General features: G+C 37.8%; 2 protein-coding genes across 4 annotated transcripts; one reads left to right on the top strand and one right to left on the bottom strand.

Annotated features, from left to right (window-relative positions):
- Positions 1–1,563: 1,563 nt before the first annotated feature.
- LOC110883097 (disease resistance protein RGA2) lies at positions 1,564–5,941 on the top strand. Of its 3 annotated transcripts, none has more exons than XM_022130946.2 (3): positions 1,564–4,751; positions 5,123–5,175; positions 5,729–5,941. In XM_022130946.2, the coding sequence occupies exons 1-2, from the start codon at positions 1,702–1,704 to the stop codon at positions 5,172–5,174; spliced, it is 3,102 nt and encodes a 1,033-aa protein (XP_021986638.1). In that variant the 5' UTR covers positions 1,564–1,701; the 3' UTR covers position 5,175; positions 5,729–5,941. The 3 variants fall into 3 exon arrangements, with proteins under 3 accessions (XP_021986638.1, XP_035831826.1, XP_021986642.1); XM_035975933.1 differs by having other exon boundaries at positions 1,569–4,751; positions 5,123–5,184; positions 5,729–5,831; XM_022130950.2 differs by lacking the exon at positions 5,123–5,175 and having other exon boundaries at positions 1,569–4,751.
- Positions 5,942–6,612: 671 nt separating this feature from the next.
- Positions 6,613–9,843, bottom strand: LOC110883089 (CAAX prenyl protease 2). Its single transcript, XM_022130940.2, has 4 exons — positions 9,566–9,843; positions 8,667–8,763; positions 8,505–8,567; positions 6,613–7,362 (listed from the first exon to the last, which is right to left on the bottom strand). Exons 1-4 carry the CDS (start codon positions 9,626–9,628, stop codon positions 7,316–7,318), a joined length of 270 nt encoding a protein of 89 aa, XP_021986632.1. The 5' UTR covers positions 9,629–9,843; the 3' UTR covers positions 6,613–7,315.
- Positions 9,844–10,395: the final 552 nt, after the last annotated feature.

The following is a 10,395-nucleotide window of genomic DNA, read 5'->3' as shown; positions in this document are numbered from 1 at the left end:
CTATGGGGTATGAGGCGGGGTTGGGGCGTGGGTTGGCTGAAAACGCTCAAGCCACCACCCAGGGTGGGCTTGGGTTTGGGGGTGGTCCAAAGTGCGGGAGTTTAAAGCCGGGTGTGGGGTGGGCTATCCTATGTGGCCGGCTCCTGTTCGCTTGTTGGCTTGGTCATAGCGGGGCATATAAATTTCAAAATCTAACCGTTTGGCCAAGCCAAGCGGTTCACCCAACCCAACGTCGGAAACGACCGGCACAACTTAAACGCGTGCCAACATAAATGGCGCGAGCTACGGCCGAAGCTTGATCGTTTCACAGCCTACTACGAAGCCGTTCCGAGCGGTGAGTTTAGCCACGAGGACCGGGTGGCGGTGGCGAACATTGAGTTTCGGGGCAAGGAGCGAAAGCCGTTCGACAAGCTCGCTCTTTTGAAATTTACCTAACGCTCTAGGTTTTTTTTAATTTTGTAATCCTTTTTAGGTTTTTTTGTATTTTTTATGAATTTTGTAATTTTTTTAAGAATTTAATAAAATTTTAGGCTTTTTTTTAATGTTGTGTGTATTTTTTTTAATTTTTTGTATTTTTTTAATAAACTGTGAAGCCACGCGGTTCATCCACGCCCCGCCATACCCCATGGACATGTCATTCACCGGTGGGGGGGGGGGGGGGGGGGGGGGGCTGGCTCGAACTCCACGTGTCAACTCATCACGCCCCGCCATACCCCACGGACATGTCACTCACCGGTGGGGGGGGGGGTGGCTCGAACTCCACGTGTCAACTCATCGCGCCCCACCATACCCCATGGTCTTAAGGGTGTAAGGAGTGGTTAAACACTTGAGAGTGGAAAACTAAAAAATCAACCAATCAGAGTGCGTCACGTCAATCAGTGAAAAGTGTTTAAACTTTGCTGAAAAGTGTTGGCAATGGTTTAGACGCTTGATGAAGTGGTAAACTTTAAAAAAAAGGAAAAGAGTGTGATTGGTTGAGATTGCATGGACCCCACCACACACACCTATCTCTCTCTCCTTCCTCCCTTCACCGCAGCCCTCTCTCTCCTGAACACATCTCCCCGCGTCGGCAACAGCTCCCCGATTCAGCATTGATACCGCATCAGCAAAGGGTCGGCGGCGGTGTTTCCCGCACCCTTTGCCGCACCCACACCGGATACCCTAAGTACACTTACTCTTTCATAAGAAAAGAAATTCAAAACAATATTGTTTTGGAAACTTAGACAGTTAGATCCACCATTGCAAGCAATCATATCCGTTGCTTTGATTGGTTCACTGCGGCTCGATGGTATATATAAAAAAAAACTTTGCACTCGAGTATATATGCCTAAGGTCACCTAGATAATCTAACCGATTAACTAATAACCGACGCATATATAACCAATAAAATCGACTCAAACATAACCGAAAACCAATGGTTCGGTTTTGAAGGCATGTTAGGTCATTTAATTGATATCTAGTCCTTACAATAATACAGAGCACATGTTAAGCTTTAACTGCATAGTACAAGTAGGTAGGAAACACAGCACATATATGTTAACGTTTTAACTACACAGTACACGTAGTTAAGAGATAGTTGTTGGATTGCATTAATTTCAATTTCTTAACTCTCTTGCTTTGGTTTTCAAACATATAGCTCTTCAACTACGTTCAGTGGCATACACACATACTTCTGATTCAAAATATTTTGAAATATTAATCATGGGGGATGCGGTTATTTCTGCCCTTGTGAACGAGATGGTGCGGAGATTGACTTCTGCAGCTATTGAAGAGGTTGGTCTACTTCGGCGGTTCAAAGGTGATATTTTGCGTCTCAAGGAAGATTTCGAGCAGATCCAGGCTGTTCTTGAAGATGCAGAAGAGAAACACATCAAGGAAAAGGCTGTAGAGTTATGGCTTCGACGTCTCAGATCTGCATCCTTGAAGGTTGAAGATGTGCTGGACGACATCTCAACTGAAACTTTGCTACAACATCTAAACAAAGAAAAAGGCATCAAATACAAGGTAAGAGCCTTAATCTCCCAATTTAAGTTTCGAGTTAGGGCTGCTCACAAAGTTAAAGCTATAAGAACAAAACTGGATGAGATAGCATCCAGGAGATTTGAGTTAAACTTGATCTCTAGTGACACAAGTCATGTAGATGTGGGAGTTGAAGGTGAGATGCCTAGTAGGGAAACTAGCTCGCTTATACTTGATTCTTCAAAAATTTTAGGAAGAGATGAAGAGGTGGAGAAGGTTATAACAAAGATATGCAACAAAGATATAGGAAAATATGAGAATGGTGAGATTCGGGTGTATGGTATATGGGGTATGGGAGGCATGGGAAAGACTACTCTAGCTCAGTTAGTCTATAACCATGAGAGAGTTGATCAATATTTCGACTTACGATGTTGGGTGTATGTCTCTGAAAACTTCCAAGTTAACGAGATTATAAAGAAAATCATCGAGTCCGTAGATAAATCTGGGTGTACACTTACACAGCTGAATATGTTGCAAGAAAACCTCCAAAACAAGTTAAAGGGAAGGAAATTCTTAATCGTACTAGATGATGTTTGGGCTGAAGAGAATGAAAAGGAAAAGTGGGAAATAATAAGTGGAACATTAAGTTGTGGGGCAGAAGGAAGTATTGTTCTGATGACAACACGGTCAGAGAGCTCTTGTCAAATGATGGCTAAGGTTGGTGAGCTACGACATCAATTGGAATGTTTATCAGAAGAGAACTCATGGTTATTATTTAAGAAGCATGCATTTGCACAAGGAAGAGTGGGAGATGACGTACGTAAGCTAGAGCCTATTGGAAGGGAAATAGTTGTGAAATGTAAAGGACTGCCTTTGGCGGTGAAGACTTTGGGCAGCTTAATGTGGTCAAAAAGTAGTAGCAACGACTGGCAACGTGTGAAAGACAGTAACATATGGAACTTACAAGATAATAATGTCTTGCCTGCTTTAAAGTTAAGTTATGATAACTTGGCTCCACATATAAAGAGATGTTTTTCTTATTTTTGTTTGTTTCCTAAAGGCCACAAACTAAAAAAAGATGAACTGATCTTGTTGTGGGTAGCAAATGGTTTCATTCCGCCCGGAGAAGAAACAGACAACTTGTATGTGATAGGGGAAGAAATTTTTAATTGTTTGATCTGGAAATCCCTCTTCCAGGTTGAGGACGGTATCCGATATCTGGATGGTATTGATAGATGTAAAATGCATGATCTAGTGCATGACATGGCACGGCATGTAATGAAACATGATTGTTTAGTTATAGAGCCTGCTTGTAACGAGGTTAAAATCCCAGATGGGGTGCTTCATTTGAGCTCGTCATGTCCGGATGAGAAGTTAAATTTATCATCTGAGGATTTAGGAAAGTTAACATCATTAAGGTCAATATTCATGTTCGGGGAGGGGGATGAAGGTTGCATTAGTCAACTTTTCAACCACATGTATGTAAGGGTAATACACTTGGCTCTTAAGGGGTCATGGACATTACCTGAATCAATTTGTAAACTCAAACATCTGAGATACTTGAATCTATCAAATTCATGGATAGGAGTTTTACCTGATTCGATTATGTATCTCCAAAACTTGCAAGTGTTGATTTTATGTTATTGTAGCGAATTGCGTAAGTTGCCTGAATCAATTTGCAAGCTCAGATATCTGAAATACTTGACCTTATTATACTCGGGTATAGAAGTTTTACCTGACGGCCTAAAAGACATGATTAGCCTTCAACGTTTGGACATCAATAGATGTCGTTCACTCCGACATTTGCCGCCTGGAATCGGGAAACTAACTAGTCTTCGAATGCTTCCATGGTTTCCTGTTGGTAAGGAGAGAGGGGCCAAAATAAGTGAATTGGGGGATTTAAATCTTCTTGAGGGGAAGTTGGAGATATACGGACTTAAGAATGTTGGAGGATTAAGTGAGGCCAAGAGTGCCAATCTCATATGCAAATCAAATCTGTCGATTTTGGTGTTAGTCTGGTCGGACAGGAGTACCATCTGGGAAGAAAGGACACCAGAAATGTTTCCATACATCGAAGAAGAGGTTCTTGAGGGATTAGAGCCTAATCGATCTTTAGAGATATTGAAAATGTATGATTACATGGGAAAGACCATTTCTCCAAGTTGGATGGACAATTTAAGGAATTTGGTTGAAATTGTTTTCTCTGGGTGTAAGAACTGTGAGCGTCTTCCACCACTTGGGAGACACCCCAGTCTTAGGGTTATTAAGTTGTGGGACATGGATTCTTTGAAGTGTTTTCATGATGACGATATAAACATGTCAGCAGACAACACCGATATGTTTATTTGTTTACAAAGATTAGAGATCAGCTGGTGTCCCATGTTGGTTTCCTTGCCAAGTAACCTTCCAAACCTCAAGGTTTTAAAAGTAGACGGATGTGGAGAATTAATTTCTTTACCAGATAATCTTCCAAAACTGGAGGATTTGGAATTGAGAAAGTGTGACAAATTAATTTCTTTACCAGATAATCTTCCAAAACTGGAGGATTTATTGTTAACAATGTGTGACAAATTAATTTCTTTACCGTGTAACCTTCCAAGCATCAGAAAGTTGGAAATTGTAAATTGTGATGGATTGCTTTCTCTACCGGATGAGATTCAGAGTTTCAAGGATCTAAACAAACTTGAGATAAGAAATTGTTATCATCTATGTAAAAGGTGTACAAGAAACACGGGTGAAGATTGGCCTAAAATTTCTCACATTCCCGATCTAAGTATTATTGATGATCCAGAGTAAGATTTATCTCCTTTATTCTTTTTATTTTCTAACCTTTTTACTACATAAGTCTCGCGTTCTTTAAAAAAACAATAATTAAAGTATTTGATTTTGCTTGGACGTTGCTTTTGATTTCAGTATTTTTTTTTCTGAAATATCATTACAATGGAATTAAATGTTAAAAATACAATGACCTTTGCTACATTCCATGTAACATTTTAAAAAGATATATAAAAATTACAGAAATATTATTAACCTTAGTTTCATTTGACATGCATACATAACTTCACCATTTTTTTCATTATGCGTGCAATTTGCTGGCAAACTAAATTATGTTTGAATTTAGCTAAAAAAAGTTCATGAATTGTGTTTTTTTTCTCCACTTTAGGTTGAAAATGTATGACGAGTGTCAACTGTTACTGCGGCCTATGTATACATAAGGTAACCTTGGTGCGTGTATTGCATGTGTTTGTTTATGTTTCTTGCAACATGATCATCAATTAGATTACAGTTTTCCTATTTGTTTATTATTAATTTCTAAGTTCTTCTATCATTTCTCCATTTGAATTAGATTATTACACCGTCTCCTCCTGAAAAAAACTTTAGGTTGATTCTTCGTTTTATCCAAATAATACAAATATAATGATGTAGGTGTTCATGTATGTCGTCATGGAATCCAGATTCTGATGGTTTATGAATTAGGTTTGATGTCACTGTTTAAATCTCAAAGTGTGGTTTGAGATTTGTAACAGAGGTAGATTTGCATCAATTTAGGTGTGTAAAGGAACCGACCATTGGAGAGTTAGACGGGGCATTTGTACATGTTCAATGAACAAAATTTAAAGCTTTTGCTCATTCAATTAAACAAATGGACATGACCATATGTCTCGTTTGTTCGTGAACTTTTGTTGTGTCTGTCCATTTGCGTACACAATGTATGTGTTTGTTTATGTTTGTGTACATATTCATTTAAATATATTACTTATCATTTCAGGATCAAATATGGATAATGTGATTTGTTGATCAATATAATGGATTGAAGACTCGTGGTATCCGTATGCAATTTCAGAAGTTTGTTTTTTACTTCATTTTTTATCATCTAAAAAGTATTTAGACATTAATTTGGATATTGTTGCTTATTTTTAAAATGTTGGATATTGTTGAATTGTGTTGTGAAACGTTATTTAGACTTTAATTTGAAGTTGTTTATGAATATGTTCTCTTTGTTACTTTTCGGGGATATAAGTGTCCAAAAAAAAATTCTCCAATCTTAATAAAAGTATGTCATTATCATGCGATGAGGCATTGCGGAGTGCTGACGTGGAGCGTGGTCACGCGGAACACCGCTTGCCGCCCTCATTTCGCAAATTCATGGGGAAGATTTGACCCTCATCCTGCTTGTCACGCGAAATAATGAAGGATTTGCAGATGATGCAGGGAAGGCAACTTATGTGGACGTCAGGGATCCCGGGGAACACCCTTTGCCCCTGCAGGAGAGAGCAAGAAGCGGGATCCCATCCCGACAAGGGATGCATTGCCATCGGCCATGTGTGTTTTTTGTAATGAAGCAACCGATCATTTGTTAGTTACCTGCAGCCTCGCGCATTTGGTACGGTCTATTGTTTTCTATTGGATGAAAATCCTGCAACCAAGGTACTTATGAAGTGTCATCGAGCAGCTGGAATTCATCAAGAACTACTAAACATCCCAAACAAAAAGAAAGGCGGTTTATCTGATCGTGGCCACTGTGTGCTGGACAATCTGGAAAGTCAGAAACTAGGTAATTTTTTTAACAAAAGGAGGATAAATACACCAAAGATTTGCGTACACTTGATATAGAAGGTTCTAAACATTTAATTAAAAGGTGTGACAAACAAGTGGGTGTAGATTGGCCTAAAATTTCTCACATTCCCTTGTACTAGAAAACAATACAACCCCAATGGACAATGAAATACACACAAACATGAATACCATAAATCTTCATCTTCAAATCAACCCATTTGGACTTTTAAGAGCCTTGACTTTAGTCGTTAATAACTGCTTGATCTTGACATTGTCGTTTTTTTTAACTCCTGAACAGTTTGTACAGTTGTCCATCTTTTACTAAAATCAACTTTCACTTTCTGAATTTTGACCACGGTTGACCAGCATCCAATCTTTAGCCATCTGAGCATAATTGACTGATTTTTTGACAGTTTTGACGATATGTCAAGCATTGACTTTTTATAACTTTGACTTTCTGATTGTTGACCCTAAATTTTCAGTGACCAATATCCACCTTCCGGTTTCCCTTTTCTTATACCAATGCAAACATTCAGTTAAGTTCCAAATTTACACTTGCAGCTGATCAATATCGGATTTCCCATTATCAAATGCATATCATTTTCTTTGATTGCCGCAACGAACTTAAGACTTGCCCTACTAAGCACCCACCAGTACACTTCAAAAATCAAAACTATTCCCGCTGATCCGTTGTGCATAGCCTTATGTTGTAAACCAGAACTAACAGTTACAGGTAGCGCTAAAGTAATTAAATTCGTCATGACATTTAAACTCAGCAGCTGTTACACAATGGTTCAAGTCAATACCATCTTTTAATAGTAGACACAAGTGCTGCTGCTATGTGTCCTGCAATTAATAAGAAAATTACACGTGAGCTGAAACCAAAATAACCGACCCATTTGACTAACAGATGTTCAAATATTTTTAACTAATATAGACAAAAAGTTAACTGAATAAAACAAACCGTTTGTAGCCCATGAGCAAAAATTTGGTTATGGGTCAAAAAGGCCGATGTTCAAACCTAATTATTTTTAAGGATATTGGTTTTAAATAACCCCAACTTTTATCAATTGGCCGATAACACTCCCAACTTTCGATTTGTACACCAGCACTTTCAACTTATTGGCCAATAACACTCCCTAACTAACTAAACCCTAACCTGTAAGTTTTTGCTGATGTGGCATCCGATGTGGCCATTTTTTTGACATGGCATATGACGTGGCCAAGGTTTAAAAGAACGGAAACTAGTTTCGAGGCGTTTTCCTTTCGCCTCACGAGGCGTAAGCCTCAAGACGAAACGAGGCGTAAGGCCGAGGCGGTATTAATAAACATAAAAACTATATATATATGTATAAAAATAATAATACTAACTAATTTCATCATCAGATTCATCAAAATCATCAAAAACACATTTAAAAAAGACATAAAATATTTGAAATTAACACAAAAAGTCAACAACATCAAAAACAACTATCAAAATCCCATGAGGCGCACCTGAGGCACAGCTTTCTTAGCGCCTCAGCCTCTGTGAGGGGCCTATACATTAAAAACACCATGAGGCGCGCCTTGAGGCGCACGCCTCAAACGTTTTTTAAAACCATGGACGTGGCAGCTGATGTGGCATTTTTTGATGATGTGGCAGCTAACATGGCATTTTTTAATGACGTGGCAGCTGACATGGCATTTTTGATGATGTGGCAGCTGACATCAGCTAACTATGTTAGGGTTCTGTTAATAAGGGAATGTTATCAGTCAATAAGTTGAAAGTTGGGAGTGCTGATGTACAAATCAAAAGTTGGGAGTGTTATCGGCCAATTGATAAAAGTTGGGGTTATTTAAATCCAATATTTCTTATTTTTAACTGAACAAATTCATGTTCGTTTTAATGGGAATAAATTCAAGTTTCACATGAGACATAATAAACATGCTTTGCGTAGTGGAAAAAACTTGTTAATAAGATAAAGAAAAATAAGAGAATGCTCACGAACCAGTGTGGACAAAGAAAAATGATGCATATGACCCAAATATCACAGTGTACCCAAGCTGAAAACCTGACAAATATGGTAGAAATGTTTGGTGAGCCAGAAGTCAATACATTTATGTTTTCATGGTCAAACCTCAATATAGTAAACGCATAAGCGAACACGTACCTACAACCAAGTGAGCTGTAAAAAATTGAATACTCAAAGTACGGTGTAGATGGATGCCATACGCGCTAAGCAAGTATGACATGTTCCTCCTCTTTATCTGCATGCATCAAGAAATATGGTGACATGTCAGCTTCTCAAAAAGAAAATTATAGAATCAAAAACATAGTTTTTTTTTTTTTTTGCAAGATTTATTATTTCATACAATCTAGTTTATTGGCAATCACTGAATCATGTTGACCCAGATTCAAACAACCCCACTCAAACAATCGGATTTTTTGTGATCAAAACAAAGATCACGACTTTTTCTTCTATTCAATAAACCTGCACACAAATCACATAGACCCTGACACTTTATTTATATCATAGACTTCCTAACTTCTTTGACTCGAACTAATAATACCTACGAATTTAAACAAGTAAATGAACATGCGATTAAACACACCATTCAACCGATAAACATACTAAATAAAGTAATCCTATCTCTTGATTCTTTTACTGTTGAACTTCAACAGTTCAACCCCTTTAACTTTCATCATTACTTCACATTCGAACTAAAAGGATTAAGGGGCTGTTTGGCAACTTCCGAATTTTTTTTTTATAAATAAAAATTCATCATTTTATTTCCGAATGATCAAGTGCTGAACCAGTTTAAGAGCCCATTAAGAGCTATACAAAAAGCCCCTAACTTTCAAACAAATCATTCTATTTTGAGTTTCTAACCTAGGTATAGAATCAAGATACAAACTTTTTTCAGGATCTTACAATCAAAACCCTAAACCCCAAATCACAAACAATCAAAACCCTAGCTACTAATTCCAACTACCAGCAACCAACCATCCAACAATCAAAACATAAACACAGAGAATATAATAGACAGTGAATTGTATAAACAAACTTACAGGAAGAATAAAGGCGCAGACAACAAGTGAAACGACGCCGGCGCATATAAACCGTCGGATCATGAAAGTTTTGAAAGATGCATGATATGATTGCTGCTGGTGCCGGAATTCCACCGGCGCCGGAGTATGACTCCATTGTTGACGGAATTGGTGGTTCGATTGGGGGTTTTGAAATGGTGGGTTGATTTGTTTTTGGGCTGTTCACTTTAGAAAGACCAACCGGTGTTTTTTCATTGTCGAGTACGGTTCTACCCTTACACATACATAGGGCCCCCCAAAAACCCAAGCCGACTTGGTTTGATATGTATCGGAGCCGAGCCCGAGCTAGACCTGGCTCGGCTCGTGAACAGACTCGACTTATAGTATTTTATGTATATTAATTAACTAGTTTAGAACTTCGTGTATTACACGGGTTGAATAAATATTAATTTTATATACTAAGTAATAAAAAAGTTACATATTTAAAAACTCGTGCATTGCACAGATTTAATAAACGCGTGTATTACACGGCTTGAATACATATAATGTAATCGGTTAACACACATAGTCGTCAATATATGTTTTTGTAAAATAAACTTTGATGTACTATATAATTTTATTGGATTTTACTGTGTTTATTTAGAGTAAATTGCTAAATTCGTCCTTAAGGTTTAGTCAAATTTGTTACATCCATTCAAAAAATGTTTTTTTTCGCACCTGGACCACTGAGGTTTCAAAATACTTGCTAAATCCATCCATTTTACAAACATTGTCAAAAATTAAAGTTAACTAATGGGTACTTTTGTCATTTTATATACATGTCTTATTTACGATTTTCTTTTAATTTCTAT

This window comes from Helianthus annuus, chromosome 1, assembly GCF_002127325.2.
Source record: "Helianthus annuus cultivar XRQ/B chromosome 1, HanXRQr2.0-SUNRISE, whole genome shotgun sequence".
In the NCBI taxonomy this organism is placed as follows: domain Eukaryota; kingdom Viridiplantae; phylum Streptophyta; class Magnoliopsida; order Asterales; family Asteraceae; genus Helianthus; species Helianthus annuus.
Note: the sequence above shows the minus strand (reverse complement) of the source record. Positions and strands in the feature narration are given on the sequence as shown.